The following is a 23,389-nucleotide window of genomic DNA, read 5'->3' on the forward strand; positions in this document are numbered from 1 at the left end:
TGCGACGTTGCTGGTGTTTTACAAGTAACCCTGTATATAATTGCATAATTAATATATGCTATTTATTTTAAATTTGCGATGCTAATTATATACCCTACCTTACACGACCTCTAAGTACATACTTTTAAATACAAGGCGTTTTATTTTTTAATATAATAGAAATGCAACCCTTTATTGAAGTGAAACTTCTTTGGGCACGTTGTTTGCCTGGAAGAGATTGCTTTAAAGCAATAAGGCCGCCTTTTCGTACATATGTGCCTTCGAGATTGTTTCTTCTTTTTTTAATTATTGTTATTCTCTGTCTGGTATATATGTACAATAAAGTATAAATAAATAAATAAATAAATTGTTAAATTTCAAGGTCGCGTCATGGCATTACCATCACGTCATGGAGTAAGGCGACGATTTTGGTATCTTTGAATCTTGCAAAAGAAGTTTCACTTCTGACACGTGCGCTCGGCACACAGGTTCTTTTTTTCTCTGCTTTTTTGTTTATATATTTTTGAATAATATTGATTGTTAATTAATTTTAAAACGTGTAATATTTTCGACGAATGAAAAATTATGTCTCTATCAATAAGTTTCCTGGAAGAGATTGCTTTGATGCGGTTTTTTTTAATCGAGAGAGTGATTCAAGCGGAAGGTATATAATTTATTAAGTTTTAGATATAGCGGGTGAAGCCGCGGGCGGTATGCTAAGTGTACAATAAAGCATAAATAAATAAAATAAAAAATAACAATAGTCCTGCTGATAGTCGCACCCTGTATAAGTTTGTCAATATACAAAAAAATAGATTTGTCATACTAAAGTAATTATCAGTTTATCATATAGTCTACATTCAATAGCACATTAAAAAAACCTCTATTTTTATTTTATTATATTTATTTGATTGTCACAATAGTCCTGGTACACTAGGAGTTTTCGTTAAGGTAGGTTTTTGTGGTTTAAATACTTATATTTTTTAATAACATTAATTGTTTTTTCATAAGTACATACCTATACTATTTAATAGTTTTATTGGTTTTGTTGGATGTAATAATAATTTAATATTATAAAATAAAATATGGAATGTCTGAGTTAAATTCACGTGTCGTGTTTGGATTTCGTTTATGTATTTTTTATTGAACAGTAATAAAAAAAATGTGTGCGTGTACTAGTGTACACACGTAAGAAGTGAAACTTATTTATGACCTTATTTTTCAAAAAATATTTTACTATAGGTATTCAACTTTACAGAAATACGTAATCACGCGTGGTAGGGATAAGAAAAAGATGGCGCGTAACGGAAAAATGTCACGCGTAACGAAAAAATGTTACACTAAATTTTTTTCCAACCCCGATAAAGAAGTTTCACTTCAAAAATGTGTGCGTGTACTAGTGTACACACGTAAGAAGTGAAACTTCTTTATGACCTTATTTTTCAAAAAATAATTTACTATATGCAACTTTACAGAAATACGTCGAATCACGCGTGGTAGGGATAAGAAAAAGATGGCGCGTAACGGAAAATTGTCACGCGTAACGAAAAAATGTTACACTAAATTTTTTTCCAACCCCGATAAAGAAGTTTCACCTCAAATATATTAAGTTTTAACAATTCAAATTTGTGCTAAAACAAAACAATTCGCCTTATAATAAGAGATTAAATACACAACATTGAATGTCAGATAATATTTCTATAGAACTTTACCTTAAGAAATCGTAGTACTACAATACTTCTTATACATATAGAATTTTAATTAAAAGAAATAACTAAAAATAAATATATCTTATTAAAACGCTTATTAGCTTCACCTGTATGACTGTATGTAAACGACTCCTTTATACTCAACTAGCTTTCCGCCCGCGGCTTCGCCCGCGTTTTCAAAGAAAAACCCGTTCCCGTAGGATTTCCGGGATAAAACCTATCCTATGTCCTTTCTCGAGTATCAAAATATTTCTATACCAAATTTCATGCAAATTGGTTCAGTAGTTAAGGCGTGATTGAGTAACAGACAGACAGACAGAGTTACTTTCGCATTTATAATATTAGTATGGATTTTGACCCACTTTAAACGGACAGATTTCATTCAAACTTTGTACTCTTATCAAGGATCGGTGACAATACAATATTAATTGCAAGAGTTTATCTTAATAAAGCTTGTTTTTTTAACTATATTTATTATTTAGAAAATGACGTTCCTGGAGGACCGTGACTTGCAAGATGTACCCAGAATCAAGGAGTTTTACAAAGGGAAGACGATTTTTATAACTGGAGGTTCTGGTAAGTCAAGTTTTTCTATTTTGTATATAAAATAGATTGTTGAAAACAATACAATTATTTATTTATGACACCTCATTGTACCAATAATACGAACGGAAAAATAACATAAATTACAATTGAATAGAATAACTAAGTAATAGCATAGGTAGTAGAAAGAGTTCTTTTCCTAATGCCTTCTTTGTAAGATCTTTCTAAGTGGACTCTTTATTGCTATGTCATATGATAGAGAGATTCAAAGAGAAGATTGAAGTGTTAATTTTATAAGTTTTAAACATCGTGGTCGAAGTAGTGGACGGAAAGCTGTTATATACAAAATTTAATTTACATTTTGCACCCGAGTCTGCATTCTCCACTTTTTGGTTAAAATGATTGGCTCAATTTCTTTGACTTAACTGTAAACTGTTATCAGCTACCATAATTCATACAGTTTTATCTTTAAATTTCAGGATTCATGGGAAAAGTGTTGATTGAGAAACTCCTTTACTCATGTACGGATTTAGAAAGGATATACTTGCTCCTCAGGAGCAAGAAGGGAGTCAAATCAGAAGATAGACTAGCAGATTTGTATAAAAGCTCGGTAAGTAATCATAATAAGAATTATTTTTACGGTGTATACGAATGCTCATTCTAACCACACAATTATTTTAGTGTAAACAGGCGTAGAACATTCTTCCGTTGTTCTTAGTGCGTTCTAAAAGATTCTATGCAATGTTCTAATACTGAACAACACTGAATACGAGTTTTTGTTAACACTAAAAGATTACGTAAGAATGTTCTTGCTCTAGCTCTAGTTCTATGTTCATTTGATATAGATGCACCGTTACGAAAAAATTTGATTGTTATAAGTTTTAGTTTAATTATAATATTGATCGTTTTAGAAATTTTCACTTATAATACCACAAGAGCTTCAAAATTATCGGGTATTTTCCGATAGGTTCGTTGCAAACAAATGAAGGAGTCAAGGTTTTAGTCAAGGTTAAAAAATCACGAGCGCGAAGCGCGAGTGATTTTTCCTGCAAAACTTGACGACTTTATTTGTTTGCAGGGAACCTTGAGGGAAATGCCAGATAATTTTGAAGCTCGTGTGGTATTCGGGAGATTATTTTTCCGTCCCAAATGTCGGCCAATAATTTCACAATTGAATTGAACCTGTCAGTTTGACGTCAACGACCAGAGAAAATTTTCAAAAAATTATCAGTATAATACCATGTAGGTTGTACCACGTGACGTCGAATGGTGCAATTCTATTGGTCGATATTTGGGTCGGAAAAATAATCATTTGATATCCATATTGCTAGAAGAAAAAAGCAAAAAATAATCATGATATTAAATGCCATAAACACACATGTACTAGGTATACAGCTAGGTTAGCTTAATGATAATAATCTTTTTGCTCTATTATAAAAACATGGAAACATTTTCGTCTCCACTTAGAATGGATGCAGGCCTAATCATAGCCAAATACATTATTTTTTTATCATTACTTTTAATATATATATAAATAAATAAATAAGGTTTTTTAAGACTTCAAAATATTAAACATAGGTTATATATAAATAAGACTAGGTATACTATTCAACTAAATATTTAACTTATTTATAATTCTTCTTACAGTGCTTCGAGCGTCTTCGCAAGGAAATGCCTAATGTTTTTAAGGAAAAAGTATTTTTCGTAGCTGGTGATATTGCTGAATTTGGACTAGGTAATTCATGCATTTAACCTTATAAAACAACCATAAAATATATTGAAAATTTCTTTAATATAATATCTTAAGTACTTTGATATGTACAGTGCACTCATCCTCATAGATATTCGCATAATCGCACATAGAGCGGTTTTTAAATTCAAATTCAAATATTTGAATTTAAAATTTACATTTCATCCTATCCTATTCTATTCTATTTTTAGATGTATAATTAATTGAATTTATATTTTTGGTTTTATGGCATTCAAATGCTTTATATATGTATAATTAATATTATTTTCCTTGCAGGTCTCTCTGATGAAGATAGGATGTTGCTGATTAACCGAGTTAACATAGTTTTTCACGTGGCTGCGAGTGTTAGGTAAGTCAACACTAAAATTAAGTCTCTTTCTGATTGACTGACTGACTGACTTAAATTGCATTGCTCCCTAAAGCTCACTCACGTAACTGCCGCAGGGGCAATATTGGAACAATCTTGGTTGCTCGGCGGTCGGAGCAATTTCAACTGTTCTCTAAATTGCCCCTGCTTGCCTATACACAATTAAGAGCCAATTAAGGGTGCAATTCCAATATTGCCCCTGCTGTAGGTGAGTGGCCGGTTTAAGTTGAAGTAAATGTAAGTCAGTAAGTAAACAATGGTTAAAATCTGATGCCGTGTATTGTAATTGATAGAGATGATCTTTTATACAATTTCAATATTACAAAATCCAAAAGCACAAAATTTTCCTAAATTTGTTTGTTTTTGTAAATAGATATAGGTATCTGTATGTTATGTTTTCATCTGGGGGCACGGCAGTGCCCCCGCCAAGTCGAGCAAAAAAAAAGCGGCACGGCCGTACCATCTTTTTCTCGAAGCAATTCGGGCCTTTTTCGACCCCCTATAATTCGGTTGTGGATAAAGCAAGAAACCTGAATCTTCAGTAACTAATCCGGCATTGTATAAACACGGAATATTTAAAATTTCAGTCAATTTGAACCAGTAGTTTAAGAATGACAACTTGTTAAAGTTTCTAAATTTTGTCACTCACTGACTCACCGATCATCAAAAGTCCAAGGCACTTCTAGCAGACTTAGAAGCTTCATATTTGGAATACATATAGAGTTTAGTGTCTTAATCATGGGAAAACTTAAATATTTTGTAATTTCGGTCCAGTTTTCCAAATACACCAACTGCATCAATAACTTTGTAATCCCATATAAATATATGGGATTACAAAGTTATTTATGCAGTTGGTGGTTGGTGGTGGTATCAAAAAGAAAGGCTCCACAAAAAGAAGTGAGATCCCATCAAAAACATCCTGTAAAAAACCCAAGTCTCGCAGCTCAGTCTTTCTACCGTCAAAAGTTGTGAGATCCATGTAATACCAAGTCGGTTAATCTATTTAGTGTCTACTTGAAGGACCTTCTGTCTTAAGTTATTACATAAGTTATTATCATGCCAATATTAAAAATATTTAATTTTTTAAACAAATAGATCGACTTGGACATCGCATGAAAGAAAATGAATATTACAATATTATATTAGATTCTTTAGTCTCTCGCGCCTCACGCGATTGAAACTCTCGTTCCTGTTGGTCGCTGGCCCGTCGTGCTGTGTAGTGTGATACATACTAATAATCAAATCAAGCGATGTCCAAGTCGATCTATTTGTTTAAAACGTTAAATATTTTTAATATTGGCATGATAATAACTTATGTAATAACTTAAGACAGAAGGTCCTTCAAGTAGACACTAAATAGATTAACCGACTTGGTATTACATGGATCTCACAACTTTTGACGGTAGAAAGACTGAGCTGCGAGACTTGGGTTTTTTACAGGATGTTTTTGATGGGATACAAATTACAAAACCTGTATTTATAAAATTCTTTCACTACACGAAAGCTATAGGTACATCATTAGCAAGTAAAGGCTTTTTTTTAAGTGGGGAAATCTTGCATAGATACCCACGGGCTCTGCACTGCAGCGGTATCCGCTACGATAGTATCCCGATGGGGATTGGGCACGCGATTTAATCTCTTACATAGTATATTATAGAGACTCTAATCGCGTACCAATACGAGTACGGTAGCGAACAGCCTCGGTATCGGTAACGTACGTAAGAGATTTAATCTCGTGCCATCGGGATAAGAGTATATCGGATACCGCTGTAGTTTGAATAGGCCTAACGCTAGAAGCTATGCAATAGCTTAAAAATAACCCATATTTTTAAGCTATTGCATAGCTTCTATCGCGGGCCTTGAGCGCGGGGACCGAATCGAGAAATTCCGTAACGAAAAAACCTCACGCTCCCCACTCCGACGGGCTCGGAGGTGTGGCTTGAAGGCATGCTATGGAATAGCTTTACCGCGGCAGTCCCCGAGTGCCACACGTCTTTTTTTTATTTCAAGTTGATCCGAACAATGCCGGAGCACTCATAGTATCACTAGATAGCTTATATATATGTAATTTGTTGTCGTTGCATGAAATTTTCATAATTTTATTAAATATAATTTCCAGATTCAATGATGAGTTACAAGTAGCAGCAAAATTAAACTTACGAGCGACGAAAGAGATTGTTGATTTGGCGAAAGAAATGCATAATCTTGAAGTGAGTTATTCATTATTCATTCATTCATTTTGATGAGTTAGCTATGCATTATTCATTCATTATTATTATTTTTTCTTTAATTCTCAACATGATACATTATTAAGCTAGTGCATAGCTTCTATCGCGGGCCTTGAGCGCGGGGACCGAATCGAGAAATTCCGTAACGAAAAAACCTCACGCTCCCCACTCCGACGGGCGCGGAGGTGTGGCTTGAAGGCATGCTATGCAATAGCTTTACCGCGGCAGTCCCCGAGTGCCACACGTATTTTTATTTAAGGATCAACAAATTGAAATATAATATTTTCTGATCGAAATAGAGTCGAGTAGAGTGTATTGCGTACTTTTTAATAGTGCTTAATTTTTTTATTATTCATTTAAATTGCATTTAATGCCATAAACATTAAATATGAAAGACATCTACCACAATATGCCTAACAAAGAATCACTACATAGTATAAAACAAAGTCGCTTTCTCTGTCTCAATTTCCCTATGTCCCTTTGTATGCTTAAATCTTTAAAACTACGCAATGGATTTTTATGCGGTTTTTAATAGATAGAGTGATTCAAGAGGAAGGTTTTAGTATATAATTCTTTAGGTTTTAGACAAAGCGGGCGAAGCCGCGGGCGGGCAGCTAGTATATCATAAATCGATCCGTTGCGATGTGAAATAAGAACAAACAACAGAAGAACAAACACGCTTTCGCAGATAATATTATATTATTAAAAACATTCAATAATTAAAGAACATATGGCAATTTCCAGAGCTTCATCCACGTATCCACAGGCTACTCGAACACCAATCGGGAGACGATAGAGGAAGTCATGTATCCCCCCCACGCTGACTGGAGGGACACGCTCGCTATATGCGAATCTGTAGACCCTCAGGAGTTGAAGGCTCTTACACCTAAGTAAGTAGTTATGGTTTTATGAAAGGAAATTGATCGGAATGTATTGTTACAAAATTAGGTGTACCTCAAGGCAGTGTTCTGGGCCCAATGTTATTTCTAATTTATATTAATGACATAGTTTATTTAAACTATAATAAGAGTATTTCTATTTCACTGTATTATTTTTTATACTGAATCTTTTAATTGTGACGCGTGCTCGTAAAAACTTTATTTGCTAAAAAGTGTTTGTACTTAATAAATGTATTGAGATATCCATTGTTAATAGTTTAATACATATTTCTATAGCACATGTGTTATTCTGATAACCTATAGTAGTATAAAATTTCATCCAAACCTGTCCAGTAGTTTCATGACAAACATACATATTATATCCACACAAACTTTTATTATTTCTAGGTATTTAGGAGTTCTACCCAATACTTACGTGTTTATGAAACAACTAGCAGAACACGTCGTTTATGAGAATTGTGGAAAACTACCAGCTGTAATTCTTCGACCATCCATAGGTAATTTATGCAATCTATACTTATTACTTATAATATTATAAAGCTGAAGAGTTTGATTGAACGCTCTAATCTCAGGAACTACTCGTCCGATTTGAAAAATTATTTCGGTGTTAGATAGCCCATTTATTAAGGAACGCTATAGGCTATATATCATCACGCTAAGACCAACAGGAGTGGAGCACTGTGGTTCAAACCGCGGGGCACAGCTAGTCATATTATATTTTACTGATTGGTAGACAGAAAAGAGAGAGCTTCAGATAACTAATATTTAGAAAACTTATGATATTATATAGCTCAATTGTTTTTGTTGAAGTAGATTGTTTGAACATGCTCATCTCAGGAACTACTCGACCGATTTCGAAAATTCTGTCATCGTTGGATATGTACGTGATCCCTGAATGCTAATAATATACTATTGATGCTTGTTATAAAATAACTTGAAATCTTTGGTCACTATGCATGTCTTCGTCCTTTACCCAATAAGACCTCATCTTTCTTATAAGCTATATTTACAACTAGCTGTTCCCCGCGGTTTCACCCGCATTGCTCAGCCCCTTTTGATCTTAGCGTGATGATATATAGCCTTCCTCGATAAATGGGCTATCTAACACCGAAAGAATTTTTCAAATCGGACCAGTAGTTCCTGAGATTAGCACGTTCAAACAAGCAAACAAACAAACTCTTCAGCTTTATAATATTAGTATAGATACAGGTGTACTTAATTAAAACTTAATTGACTTTGATTATTTATAGATTTTATTGGTTATACTTATTCGGTGTTAATTTCAGTTATATCCGCAAATGTGGAGCCCATACCAGGCTGGAATGCGTCCTTAAACGGTCCTCTTGGCATTATGATAGCCAACGCTAAAGGTAAATGTTACCATAATTACTTACTAGCTTTCCGCCAGCGGCTTCGCCCGCGTAGTCAAAGAAAAACCCGCATAGCTCCTGTTCCCTTGGTTCCAAACAAACGTACATCTATACATTCTTAGACTTTCTGGTTTGAATAGCACAATAGCGTAAATTTTATATACACACATTCACATTTTATCAAAAAAATTATCAAATTCGTTCTTGAACTAGTAATTATTTAATGAATTTCAGAACCAAACGTTATTAGCCTAATATAACAAACACATTTAGATTAACACAATCATGTTTTGAACATCTACGAAGAATCAAACGTTCGACGACATGTGACATCTGCCCGCACTTGGCCAGCGTGGTGGATAATAAAAAATAAAATAAAATAAAAAATAAAATAAAATAAAATTGTTTTATTTCAGGAAATGTCCCTTCCCATATGCAAGTTACAAATTACAATCAAAATAAAATACAAAAAAAATCAAAGACAATTAGAGCATCATTTATAGTTTTTTCCCGGCTTTATAGGTTTATCCCTAGCATAATAATATGATGAATGAACTTTGCACCAGTACAGAAGTAAAGGATTGTCATAAAAGTTAGAGACAGCCACCAGAATACTATTACTGGAGCGTCTCATTCTCTCCCAAAAATTTGCAATACGAGATCTCATTATGGCCATGAAATCCGGGACCCTCGTCTCCAAAAACATGCCAGATGCACTACAGAACCTGGGCAGTTTCATAAAGAGTCTGTATGCGTTATTATACTGCACTCTCAATGAAGAAATCGCTTTATTTGTGAAGTTACACCACAATTGACACGTATACATGCACATGGAATATGTTTTAAATAACAATTTTTTAACGTCAGTAGTGCACCTGGCAAATCTTCGCGCCAGCATGTTGCTCCGGACTGCAAGGGCCCTGCGCTCTCTTTCAATATCTGAATCGTCTTTTAGATCCCCCGTCAAAATGTGACCCAAATATTTAAATTGTTCCACGATTTTAACAGGAGAACCATTCAAAAATAACCCAGGTATTCTCTCCGGTCCCTGTCCATATCTAAATACCATCAATTCGGTCTTTAAAGCGTTATACTTCAAGCCGTGAGAATTAGCATAATTCTCACAAATTGAGAGTAATTTTCTCAGACCCTTAATTGAAGGGCTCAGCAGAACCATGTCGTCGGCATAACTTAAATTGTTTACGCACACGTCGCCAAGATGACATCCAACCCTGGTTCCCCTGAGCTCGCCAATCAATCCATCTATATAAAGATTGAACAGGTCCGGAGAGGTTAGCCCTCCTTGACGTACTCCACATTCTAACCTATACCCGCTAGACATGGAGTCGCCCCATCTGACATAATTTGTTTGATTTCCGTACCAGAATCTCAACAGACGCGCTACACTGTAAGAAACTCCTGTTGCTTCCAGTTTATCCCAAAGAATACCATAATTTACCAGATCAAAAGCTTTACTAAGATCTAAAAAGCAAGCATACACCGATGTTTTGTGTTGCTTATAGTAATTTATGGTACTCTTTAGGCTAAAAATAGCTGCGTCCGTTGATAGTCCAGGACGAAAACCAAACTGTGCTTCATTAATATTTAATGATCTCTGTATTTCAGGATGAATAAGACGCTCCAGCACTTTACTTAATATAGTTCCTAAAGATATAGGCCTATAGTTAGACGAATCGCCTAGATTACCGCTTTTATTTTTAGCAATAGGCACAACTATTGTTCTTATCAAATTTTTGGGCAAATAAGAATATTTTATGCACTTGTTGTATAGGTTGCACAAATGTTCGACCAACTTCTCACTTCCCCAAATTATATGCTCAATGCTGAGACCATCATAGCCGGGTGATTTTCCCCTTTGTATGCTTTTTATGGCTTTTTTAACATCTTTATGAGTAAATTTTATGCATGATTCCTTATATATAGTTACTGGCTCGTTGTGATTGACGGTCTCAACACCGGGCACACTCTTTACAGGGAGAGGCTTACTTTTGAATTTATTAGCAAATATCTCTGCAATCTGATCTGACATTTGCACACCATCTACAGAAACCGATCTACTCTCTCTACCATTAAGCTTTTTTGTAGTTTGCCAAAATTTTACGAAGTTTTTGTTTTTACTGCATGTAGCTAATATATTCATCTTAATACGATCTTCATTTTTCTGACACCACTGAATTTTATTTTTAAATATTATACGGCTCTTTCTCATATTATCATATAAAGGTCCATATATAGGTTTGCCCGATTCCACCCACTCCTTAAAGCAATATCTAGCTACCTGGTGGCTCTCTCTAACATGAAAATTCCAGCCTACTACATGTTTCCTATTTTTCGTTTTGTTTACTACGCTTCCACTAGAAATAGCAGCTTTTTGTAAAATATTCACAATATGATCGTATAATCTATTAATATATAAATGATGCTCATCAAGATGTTTACATTGGTGCATACTACTACATTTACAAATAAAAATATCACAGAAACTGTCCAATTTATCACAGCAATACTTTTGAAAACTCCTAATCTGTTCCTCCGTTCTTACACCCCACTTAATTCTATTAAAGCTATTCAGTCTATTCACATTACTGTCAGAGATGATTGTTGGTATAATCTCGTCAGATATTCGACATGTAATACTTAATGGATAGTGATCCGACCACCCAACGTCGTAGTGAATATTTACCTTCGCTATTGTTTGCCATGCGGCTTTTGTCGTCAAACAATGGTCCAACCATCTCTGACAGCCATGTGCTTCGCTAATATATGTAAAATGACTAGAATCTATGCCGAGTATATTTAAATCTGCACATTCCCACAACATATCCTTACAAAATTTAATTAACTCCTGGCCAAACTCGGCGGAAGGATGGGCATTAAAGTCTCCCATAATATAAACACATTGAGTGTCCGACTCGTCAATAATAGCACTTATTTCGGCCAAGCAATCAATGAACTCCGTCATGTTGTCCTTATTATCAACTGGCATATATACATTAATTAATAACATTAACTTACTCCCTATTAGTATTCGAACAGCCGCAAGACGATTATTAGCACACTGAATAGGAGTTACAAAAGGGAATTTATTTTTATTCCACAATATGGCCAACCCACCATAGGGCCTGCCCCTCAATATTCCCGTGGACGTGTCCACGGACGACTTGGCCACGCCACTGTACTCACTATTTATTTCATTTATATAATTCAAATCATGTGGCAAAAGCCATGTCTCCTGTAAAATGAGTATATCGGTATACTTAATTAAATCACGAATATAATTAATCGATCGTTTAACTGATTTACAGTTATAAGAAGTTATACAATAAGTAAATGATTTATCGTCCATTATTAATATTTTTAGAACTACTTGTATTGTTCCTTGGCACAAAATCGCGAAAACGTCTAAATTTAATTCCCTTAGGCCAAAAATCGGCACTAAGCAGGCGGTCTAATTTACTTTTATTAATTACTATTTTAAAAGAAACAAATTGTGTTTCCTGTTTTTGGGGCAATAATTCAACATTTAAACACTCCTCGCCCATGTCATTTATATATTCCATTATGTCACGAGCTGTAGTTGTTTTACTAGCTCGTGACACATAGACAGCAGAGGTTAATTCCGCAACGCGCAACTTACTAGATAACTCTGCGGTACCATTACGATTATAAAACTTATTTTTATTACGCTTTTTACTTGAAACTATCGTAAAACCATCATTCGATTTTGTTACCTCACTATAAGACGGCTTTGCAGTTTGACTAAGATGTGGATACACATTTAATGACATAACATTGTTTTCGTTACATTCAAAGCGTCGCATTTGATTTAATTCTTTTACATTGTTGTTATCGCTTGCTACAAGATATTGAATGGGCGCAAGTTCCACAGGCGGGAGGGGGATCGTTGTAGCGGCGGTCTGCATGCGTGGAGAAGAGAGCGCGGGCGCAGCTGTTGACACCGGTGCGAGAGGAGGCGCCTGCTTCGGCCGCGATACGGGAGTGACGGAGATCGCTAATGCATTCGCGGTCGCTTCTTTGTTTTGCACATTGCGTTCGATGACTAATGATTGAGACGTTTGATGAATTTCTTGTAAACAAGAAATCATACGTTTAACTTCCACAATATCTTGTCTCAAATATTCAATATCTGCGTTCTGTTTGGATGATTCTTTCAAACAAGTAGTTTTGGCCTTCATATTGGCTACGTCATTTTTTAATAAAGTCATTTCTTTTAAGAAAGTCGTCACATCAATATGGTCGAACGTCACAGGTGGGAGTTTATTTAAGTTTTTTGCAACAAAACATGGCAAGGACTCAGGTTCGGTCTCCTTAATTAGTTTGATAATTTCTTGCAAACTTTTTTGTTCCGAGCCTTCCTTTCGCCTCATTAATTTCTTCGACGGTGTAAGCAACTTATAAACGATTGTTCTTGCAGCTTCGATTTCCTCATATCCATATGCACTGGTACAAATTTGAATAATTGCGGTCTCCGGAAGGGTGTCTACTTTATTAGATATAAAGGACAATAGTTCATTTATTACTACGCAGCATTGACTACATTGTATATCACTGTTAGGCACTGTGGAATTGTTTTTACCGCGAGCGGTCTCGGGCGTAGGCGAACGCAGCATAGGCATCGCACGCGCATACGACGCCTCAGCTAGACAACGACTGAATGACTAATGGCCTGTACACATAGGAGGCCCGTATCCCAGCAGTGGGAACGTATATGGGCTGATGATGATAATGAATCATGTTTTAAGTTATGGAGTTTTAATAAAATTAATATATTTTCAGGTATTCTACGTTCTTTGTTATCAGACCCAGATCTGAGAGCAGATTATATTCCCGTAGATGTCGCTATTAAAAACTTTATAGCCGCGGCCTGGATTCGGGGAACTAAAAAGTGAGTTATCAATTAAGGCCTATTTAAACTAGAGCGGTATCCGCTACCGCCGTACTCGCGCGTGGGTCTAGACGCCGATTAGAGTCTCTATCTCGTGTCACAATGTTTGTCCTCAATGGACTCCTAAACCACTTAACCGATTATAATAAAATTCGCACACCATGTGCAGTTCGATCCAACTTGAGAGATAGGTTGAAGGTTGCCTGGCAGAGATGGCTTTGAGCCATAAGGCCGCCATTTGTACATTTTGAATGGATTTGTTGTACTTTTATTTTAAAAGACTTTTGTACAATAAAGAGTAAATAAATAAATAAATAGGATAGTTTAAACATGTAGGTACCACGGGCGAAGCCGGGGTGGACCGCTAGTAATATACTATGTAAGAGACTAGCTGTGCCCCGCGGTTTTACCCGCTCCGCTTCTGTTGGTCTTAGTGTGATGATATATAGACTATAACCTTCCTCGATAAATGGGCTATCTAACACTGTAAGAATTTTTCAAATCGGACCAGTAATTCCTGAGATTAGCGCGTTCAAACAAACAAACTCTTCAGCTTTATAATATTATGAGTATATAAGTATAGACGGTAGCGGTCAGCGGATACAGCTCTAGTTTGAATAGACCTTTAAATAAACTTCTACTAAGCTATCATGTTTAAACTTTTAAATATAGGTAGGTAATACAATATATAGATATTGTAATACTGTGTTACAATATATAGATATTGTAATACAGTATTACAATATATAGATATTGTAATACTGTGTTACAATATATAGATATTGTAATACAGTATTATTACAATATAATTATAGATATTGTAATACTGTGCTAATACCCTACGTCTATGGTTTTTCATCGAACTGCGTTTTAAAATATTAGAATACCTAATTAACTTTGTAACCTATATATTGTTTAATAATTAATGTAAATTAAATCTATTATTATCTAATAATTAATAACCCATAATTCAATTATTAATTCATAATGAATAATTTAAAATAACCAACGTGATTAACCGAAAGAGTAAACAAAATATACATTTGTTTAATAAAATTTTATTATTATATTCTTAAATATTATACATATTATAAATTAGACACAAACAGAATAAAAATATGTGAAAAAATACCACGCATTTTAAAACAAAAATCACGCCTAACTATTTCGAAAAACTACAAAAATATGCGTGTTGGAGTGGATTGTTTTGAATGAAAATTAGCTAGGTATATTGGTGTATTTTTTTCAACCAAGTACTAGTAAATTGATCGTTTAAATTGAAATATTACGTCAAAACAGACGGGAGTCTAATAATTTTACTAATATCTGGCGTCTGCGTAAAGCTTCGACATTGAATTCCAAAAACGGCCTGTGAAAAAACCTTTATAATGGGCAAATTATAGACAAAATATAGAATATTTTTCAGCCAAGAAACAAATTATGAAGTGGCAAATAATAATATATAAATATAATTACTAAAATCTTAATAAGTCATATTTTTTTCGTACTTTCTGAAATCAGCATTTCCGGCTAAAATTAGATTCTATAATGTTTGTGAATAAAATATGTTTGTCCATATTCTATATTTACAGATTAGAACCAACAGACGATATCCCCATCTACAACGTATGTGCTGGGTCTTTGAACACGATTACAATGCAGGAGATGGTCGACAATGGTATTGCTATGCTGGATATCGTGCCATTCGATGATATTATGTGGGTCTCGAATAACCCTAAAGTTTCGAGTTCCAAACTGCGGTATAATATTAGTGTGAGTTTTTATTTATTTAGTTTATGGTACAAACAAAAAAAGACGTGTGGCACTCGGGGACTGCCGTGGTAAAGCTATTGCATGCTATGCCTTCAAGCCACACAACACTGAATACGAGTTTTCGTTTACACTAAAAGGTCACAAAAGACTGCTCTTTCTCTAGCTTTGATGTAAATGCACCGTATAAAATGAACAAACATATTTTTCGAAATATAGAGTTTTTATATATGTAGTTATAATCATATAATTTATAATATTTTTTCAGGTTTTATTCGAACATTTGTTGCCATCTTTATTTATTGATTTACTGTTGTACTTAATGGGGAAAAAACCACTGTAAGTATTCTTTATGTTTATTTTATTTATTAGTCAGTTCTTTAAAGAAACGAATCTTCAATGGCGGCGCTTATCATTCCCTCTCGCTCACACACGGCCGTACGGTATGCAAAAAAAAATGGAAAAATAAAATCACTAAAATGTATTTGATTTTCCCTATAATAGTTTTTATCATAAATTTACAATGACAATTATGCATTTGCGAAAGTAAATAATGTTTTATTGGAATTTGACAAAATATGTTCTTTGGGAAAAGTTGTTCAGTTTTATGGGCTTATTACAAGTATTATGGGGATTTTATTACATTCTGTATACGTAAATATGATAATTCATATAAATACACAAATACAATAACAAAAAAGTTTGTCAACAAACAATTTGAAATAATTAATAAAATAATTATCAATTTACGTTATTTTTATTTTCTTTTTTGGTGATCCTACCATCTGTCAAAGTCAGCTTTGGCCGCCATTGAAGATTCGTTTCTTTATTGAACTGACTAATACCCTTTTTGATTTAGGTAAATTAATGTTTGTAAGTCTCTATACTATTCCTTTCTCATCACTCGCAGTCAGCCGCTTACTTAATGGTTAGGGAGCCAGGTGCAAATTTGGTTAACTATTTCCTCTCAAGAGATAATTCGTCAGACGCATGAGAGTATAGTATTATAAAGCCTCGTGAACGTCAGCTGGCGCTCGGTTGGGGGGGTGAGCGGTTGTAGCCTCCCACGCACATAGGAAAAAAAATACATTCATTCATTCATTTCCTCTCAGCTAAAAATTTGTCAAATTGTAGCTAACCCAATATCTCAACGAAAAAAAATAGTCAGCTGGTTACAACATGGTGTATTATACGTCAGCTGGTGTCTCGAACATGAAAGTTAAATTTAAAGAAAAATTTATTTTCCGTTATTTCCTCTCAAACAAAAATTTACCTGATGATAGCTTATATGTAACTGTGGATAAATATATATGTCAGCTGGCTGTATCTTGGTGGAAAAACCGTCAGCTGATACGGGAGGCTACCCCCGCTCTTCCCCCCAACCGAGCTCCAGCTGACGTTCACGAGGCTTCATAATACTATACTTTGATGCATTTTACTAATTACCGCTTGAGAGGAACTTGGTCATAAAATCTGCTGCTGGCTCCCGGACCATAATAATTAATAATATATTTGTTTAAAGACTGTTATAGTAGAGCCATTTTAATAGGCAACATTTGACAGTTCAACAAAATTTAACAACGTAACCTAGTAACGACGACATAGGATAATATATTATTTCGTTGTGTTAGAACTGCACCTTTGCTTAACTTTTTTCTATTACGATTACATATTTATAATAATAATGACCGATACAAGTAATTTTAAGATTTGATTTTACTGATAAACCATTCAAAAAATAATAAACAATTTCTGATTTAAATAACTGACGTCGCTACAATTTTGTGTCAATAAACCTTTTTTCTTTTTAAATACCAGAGACGTTACTCCAAAAATCGAAATCTGACATCTAGAATCGAATGCATTGATTACTTGTGAATAAAAATCATCATAAATTAATAAATGCGTCGTGTTTTTTTTAATTATGTTGATACTTGTCTTATTTTGCTCCTTAAATTTACGAAAGAAAGTACATTACTGGGACAGGGATTCGCAGAGATGAATTTTAAAATAATTTGGAAAATCCAAAAGTGCACGCCTCATAATTTTTTTTAATAAATATTTATTAATTATTATTTTTGTTTATTTAATAACAATTAAACCACATCGAATCAGACCCTGAAAAATGAAAGGGTTCTATTCCTGAGCATACTCAAGCGTAAGAGAAAAAAAAAGACTCGATTAGTAAAGTATTTCGGTCGCTATCGTGTTAACAAGAAAAAGGATCCGCACATACAGACACACGGACGTCCAAGACAGAACTTTTTTAAACTGTTTTTTAACTAGTTTAAATAACAAAAATGACATCAAAAATATCATGAACGTTAAAAATAGTGTTTTTTCTTAATATGTGTGTGTATGTATTATCTTACAAGTGCAATGTATGATACATAAAGACATTTTAAGTTTGAAAAATCAGATGTTTTGCGCGAAGTGACAGTAGTACCCACCTCAACGCTTCGCTTATGAGGCGTGCAATTGACATGTGTTTCAAGTTCGATTGACAAAATATGTTCCAAGTCCGAATCGATTAATTCACTTTAATCGATGTTTTTAAGCAGGTTACCTCTCTTCGAAGATAAAATTGATAGACGTCAAATGTTGCCTATTAAATTGGCTCGACTACAATTACTAAAAAACATGACTGATTTAATTTATATGAAGTTTTTGTTTATATCCCTTAAACAAAATGGTATTCCATATTTGGTGACTTTCCTCTCAGTATATTCTACGTTTTCTGCGTCTGAAAATATACGTTCTTTTGATCAAAGTACCTACACCACAACTGTGTGTGACACCGTGTATAGTTGTAACTACTGCACACAAGTGCAGTGGCTGTAGGGCTGTTTGTGTATGTGCGCGGCGAGGCGGGGGAGAGTACCGACAGTTCCGTTTCAAACTCAAACTCAAACATTTATACAGGGTTACTTGTAAAACACCAGCAACCTCGCAGGACAAGATAGCTAACATCATAAGTAACACATTTGTTCTACGATTATTGGCATAACGCAATAAATTATTTTTAATGATTTTTTAAGCTTTTATTGTACTCTCTTAACATTTGTAAGTCTAATATGTTCTATTCATTATCGAAAGGACGACGCGACGCCCCCTTCCCCCTCTCGTTCGCTTCTTGTTTACGTAATTTTTGGGATGCGCGTAGAGTTTATAATATTCAAACGGAAAATTAAATGAGTATTTATTTTTGTATGAAAATAAAATCTAACAAATTATCAAAAGTCTTAGAACAAATGTTGTTACATAATATGATGTTAGCTATCTTGTCCTGCTAGGTCGTTGGTGGTTTACAAGTAACCCGATATTCAATTAGACTTCTTTTAGAAACACTTTCGAATCGTCATTACATATTTTTAACAATTAGGTACTACCGATTCGGAAAGCAGCATCTCTGGAGAAGAACCGGCAAGAAACTCCCTATTTGCTCTTTCTTTCTAACTTCTAACTCGTGCTCTTTCTTACCCACTCCCCGCCTCACCGCACACACCGCGGTACAGCGGTTGCGGTCAATCTTATAATCCCAGACGTATTTTTCAGACTGGTCAAAATACAACGAAGAATATACGTAGCGCAAATAGCATTACAATACTTTACGACGCAGCAATGGACGTTCTGCAATGATAACTTCATTAAACTGAGAAGTGTGTTGAAGGAAGATGATAAGAAGGAGTTCTATTATGAAGTAGAGAACATTGATCATTGGAGTTACATGGTGGACTCATGTTATGGGGCCAGGAAATACGTTTTGAACGAAAAAGATGAAGATTTGCCGAAGGCCAGGGCGCATTATAAGAGGTAAGGAAATCTATACTATATTTACACGGACATAAACATAATAATATGTTATAGTAGTTCCCGAGATTAGCGCGTTCAAACAAACAAACAAACAAACTCTTCAGCTTTATAATATGAGTATAGATTTGTATCCTTGCAGTGGAAACACAAGTAGGTATGATTATGAAATAATATGCTAACACTGTAAAATTATCTGCAATTTATAATATTTGCTAGGTAATTATTGTGTATTTTGATTTTGATTATAAGTAGTATTTAATATTGGCATAACTTAGCATCGTGTCCTATTTGCGTTGTGTGTCAATGGAACTGAAATTGTGGTTTTAAATAATTATATTCGCATTTTTTGCTTCGCCCGCGTTTTCAAAGAAAAACCCGCGTAGTTCCCGTGCGAACTCCGGGATAAAACCTATGTGTTAATCCAAGTAACCCTCTATATGTGTGCTAAATTTCTTTGTAATCGGTTCGGTATTTGCGTGAAAGAGTAACAAACATACACATACACATCCATCCTCACAAACTTTCGCATTTATAATATTAGTAGGATAGGTTAATAATCTTGTACAATATTTCCCGCGGTTATACCCCTATTGCTCCGCTCTTAATGGTCTAAGTTTGGTGATATCCTTCCTCGATAAATGGGCTATTTAACACCGAAAGAATTTTTCAAATCGGACCAGTAGTTCCTGAGATTAGCGCGTTCAAACAAACAAACAAATTCTTCAGCTTTATAATATGTATTAGTATAGATAAGTTTTTTTTTAAATAAAAAGAAAACATTTAAATACCTCAAACTAAGAACGAGAGATTTATTTCAGACAACCTTGGATAAATACAGGAATAACAATGTAGGACGGAGTCAATTGTTATTTGTTGGCTTTAAAATGAAATAAACATGAAATAATGTAAATTATATGAATATTGTCTCTATATATTCGAATATGTTTAGCATATTCGTGTCTTCTTTTCTTAGCATTTTACATGTTAAAAATTTCTGTTCAAATTTTCACAAAAACGAATAAATAAAACAACCAAATTCAGTTAAAACACACTTTATTCGTACCAAAAATAATCACAAATTAAATAGCTTAAACATGAATGTCTGTATGTCCTTGAAAGAATCGGAAAGTGATGAAATACAATAATGTTTTGTGCGTTTGTCAACGGCACGAAGGTTTCTGAGTCGACTAACCGTCGATAGTGCGACATGCGAAGCCGGAGTGCACAGCTAGTTAATAATGTATTGATAATATTACTTAAGTTAATAAGTTTCAATAAAAACCCCGATTTCAATTTATGGATACTATCCCGACTCTACCTAGGTTGAAATCATATACTTATGTAAGGTGTGAAAAAACGTAAATCATGTTACATAAATATAATGTTTCATTTTTCTAATTTGATGATTCTAGCTTCGTCTTCTTTTTCTGGTGAAATAATTTTCAACTTGGATCAGTAGAAGGTACTAGAGCTTCCTGAAAATAAAATAAATTTTTCTCTTAATAATATTATAGTAGGTATACATAGTAGACAAATATCGACAAAACTTAGATCAAAGCGACAAAAAAATATATATTTTAATTTATTAAAATCAACGTGTATAAATTAACTTGTCAATTAATTAAATATTTTTGTATTCGTACATACTCGTATATTCAAAAAGTTTTTTTCCTATTCAATTACAATATAAATAATTCATTATTTTGAATATAGATAACGTTGGTAAATGACTACGCTGTTTTAAAAATTCCAAATAAGCGCAAAGTACAAAATGACGTTATAGTTCTGTTTTTTTGGTTAATTGGGTTAAATGTTAAACACGTACTCAAACTCAAACATTTATGTAAACATTATGTTAACTAGACTTCGCTTAAGCGGTAATGAATCGTCAAAATACTGAAGAATTAATTGCAATAATTTCATAATATAATTTTAAAAATGCATCTGTTCGGAAAGCAGTTTTTTACCGGCAAGAAACTCGGCAGTTGTTCTATTAAATATAATACATATTGGGTTATGGGTATATTATGTATATTACTTGTATTTGAATAAATCGCGTTTAACCCATTGAGCCACAAGCGGCCCGATCGGTCCCAGACACAATAGATTTTCTATTGTGTCTGTGGTTCCGGGGCTAGACAGATTAATATCCGTTTTAAAGTCTTTAATTTCTAGCATAAAATCAAAAACGAGACAGTACGGTCTACTGCTACCAATAAAAGTCTCAAAATATATTATACTAGCTTTCCGCTCGCGGCTTCACCCGCTTTGTCTAAAACCTAATAAATTATATTAAAACCTTCCCCTTGAATCACTCTATCTATTAAAAAAACGTATCAATCCGTTGTGTAGTTTTAAAGATTTAAGCATACATAGGGACATAGGGACAGAGCGAGAAGCGACTATTTTATACTATGTACCTAGTGATGATTGATGTGACATCGTTTCTAGAAATTAGACTGTTGAAATTATTATTGCAACTTTTAGAGACTTCCGCATTCAAAAGAAAATACTCTAAATGACGTATTTCTGCCTGTTTAATATTATTTCACTAAGGGCCGATTTTTCAAAGCTTGGATAAAACTTATCCGTCCAATATATTATCGTGTAATATTTTATTGGACGGATAAGTTTTATCCAAGCATTGAAAAATCGGCCCTTAGTTTTATTCTACGAATATTGTTTGTTTTCTTTCTTTCCTATAATTACGAATTTTTTTTCCAGAATGAAAATCATACGGAAAATAACTCATGGGTTATTCTATATCTTTGTGTTCTGGTGGTTTTGGACGACCGAATTTGTACAAAATTTATTGAGCTGAAGAGAAGTAATATTATAATATTTAATCCAAGGTTTGTATTTCCAAGATAATGTGTGAATAAGGTGTAAGTACCAAGCTGTAAACAGAATCGTTCAAAACAATAATTTTTGAAGTGAAACTTCTTTAACGGGGTTGGAAAAAAATTTAGTGTAACATTTTTTCGTTACGCGTGACATTTTTCCGTTACGCGCCTTTTTTTTCTTATCCCTACCGCGCGTGATTCAACGCGTTTCTGTAAAGTTGCATATGGTAAATTATTTATTGAAAAATAAGGTCATAACGAAGTTTCACTTCTTACGTGTGTACACTAGTACACGCACACATTTTTTTTGTATAAAAAGACTATACCTTATATTGTTATGCTGTGTTCAAATATTGTACCTGCTTTTGCAGTTAATTATAGGTATTAGTTTTCTAATTAATAAATATTTTATATGGAATTTTGTTTATTATTTACAATTTCTCCTCATCATGATCCAATGCAAGTATCGTGATGAATGTGTGTTTTACACATTCGACAAATTCACATTGTGACAGTGCGTTTAGATCAAACGAGCGAATGCTCATTCTAACCCCACTATGTCAAGTTCTTTTAGTGTAAACAGGCGTAGAGCATTCTTTCGTTGTTCTTATTGCGTTTGAAAATATTCTATCCAATGTTCTAATACTGAACAACACTGAATACGAGTTTTCGTACACTAAAAGATCACGAAAGAATGCTCTTGCTCTAGCTCTAACTCTATGTTCGTTTGGTCTAAATGCACCGTGATACGAGAACAACAATATTCACTAATTGAATTGATACGTAGCTTTTAGCGTTAGATGCAATTTAAAAATAATATTGCAAATAGTGCTATTATTACATATTATAGGATTTTATTTTTCCGGAAACAGGACCGGAAAAAAACTAAAATTTTACAAAAATAATCCTCTGTTTATGCCTGTTTTTAGTTTATAATAACAAATGTGCTACTTTCAATTTTTTGATTTTATTTAAGAGAAATTTCAAAATAATTTCATTAGTTGCAAATGTGCCAACAAACAAACTTATAAACTTCACCAGCCTATAATATTAATTTAATGAAATATACAATGCAAATGGGAAAAGTTGTTTAGTATGCATTTATGCACTATTTACTTACCTTAATATTATTTTAGTAAGCATATTTAAGAGACTGCATTTCAAATGAATTTTAAAGTTCAATACCTTTAC

The 23,389-nt window shown here is 33.8% G+C and overlaps 1 protein-coding gene across 1 annotated transcript; it reads left to right on the plus strand.

Annotated features, from left to right (window-relative positions):
- Nucleotides 1–832: 832 nt before the first annotated feature.
- Nucleotides 833–22,616, plus strand: LOC149475454 (fatty acyl-CoA reductase 1-like). The gene is made up of 14 exons (XM_089713273.1): nt 833–930; nt 2,171–2,264; nt 2,711–2,841; nt 3,879–3,966; nt 4,258–4,330; nt 6,468–6,558; nt 7,321–7,466; nt 7,863–7,972; nt 8,762–8,845; nt 13,664–13,772; nt 15,365–15,545; nt 15,811–15,881; nt 19,098–19,355; nt 22,080–22,616. The coding sequence occupies exons 2-14, from the start codon at nt 2,174–2,176 to the stop codon at nt 22,174–22,176; spliced, it is 1,530 nt and encodes a 509-aa protein (XP_089569399.1). The 5' UTR covers nt 833–930; nt 2,171–2,173; the 3' UTR covers nt 22,177–22,616.
- Nucleotides 22,617–23,389: the final 773 nt, after the last annotated feature.

The sequence above is a fragment of the Colias philodice genome, chromosome 30, assembly GCF_061535455.1.
Source record: "Colias philodice isolate Cphi_HAF_F1 chromosome 30, ilColPhil1 Martin Lab GWU primary, whole genome shotgun sequence".
Lineage (NCBI taxonomy): Eukaryota > Metazoa > Arthropoda > Insecta > Lepidoptera > Pieridae > Colias > Colias philodice.

Bases quoted from the DNA above. Each gene is read 5' to 3' on its own strand.
- LOC149475454 (XM_089713273.1), top strand. From the start codon at position 2,174: ATGACGTTCCTGGAGGACCGTGACTTGCAAGATGTACCCAGAATCAAG. The intron at 13,773-15,364 runs GTGAGTTATCAA...CTATATTTACAG, and splicing joins TGGATTCGGGGAACTAAAAA to ATTAGAACCAACAGACGATA. The intron at 19,356-22,079 runs GTAAGGAAATCT...TTTTTTTTCCAG, and splicing joins GCCAGGGCGCATTATAAGAG to AATGAAAATCATACGGAAAA.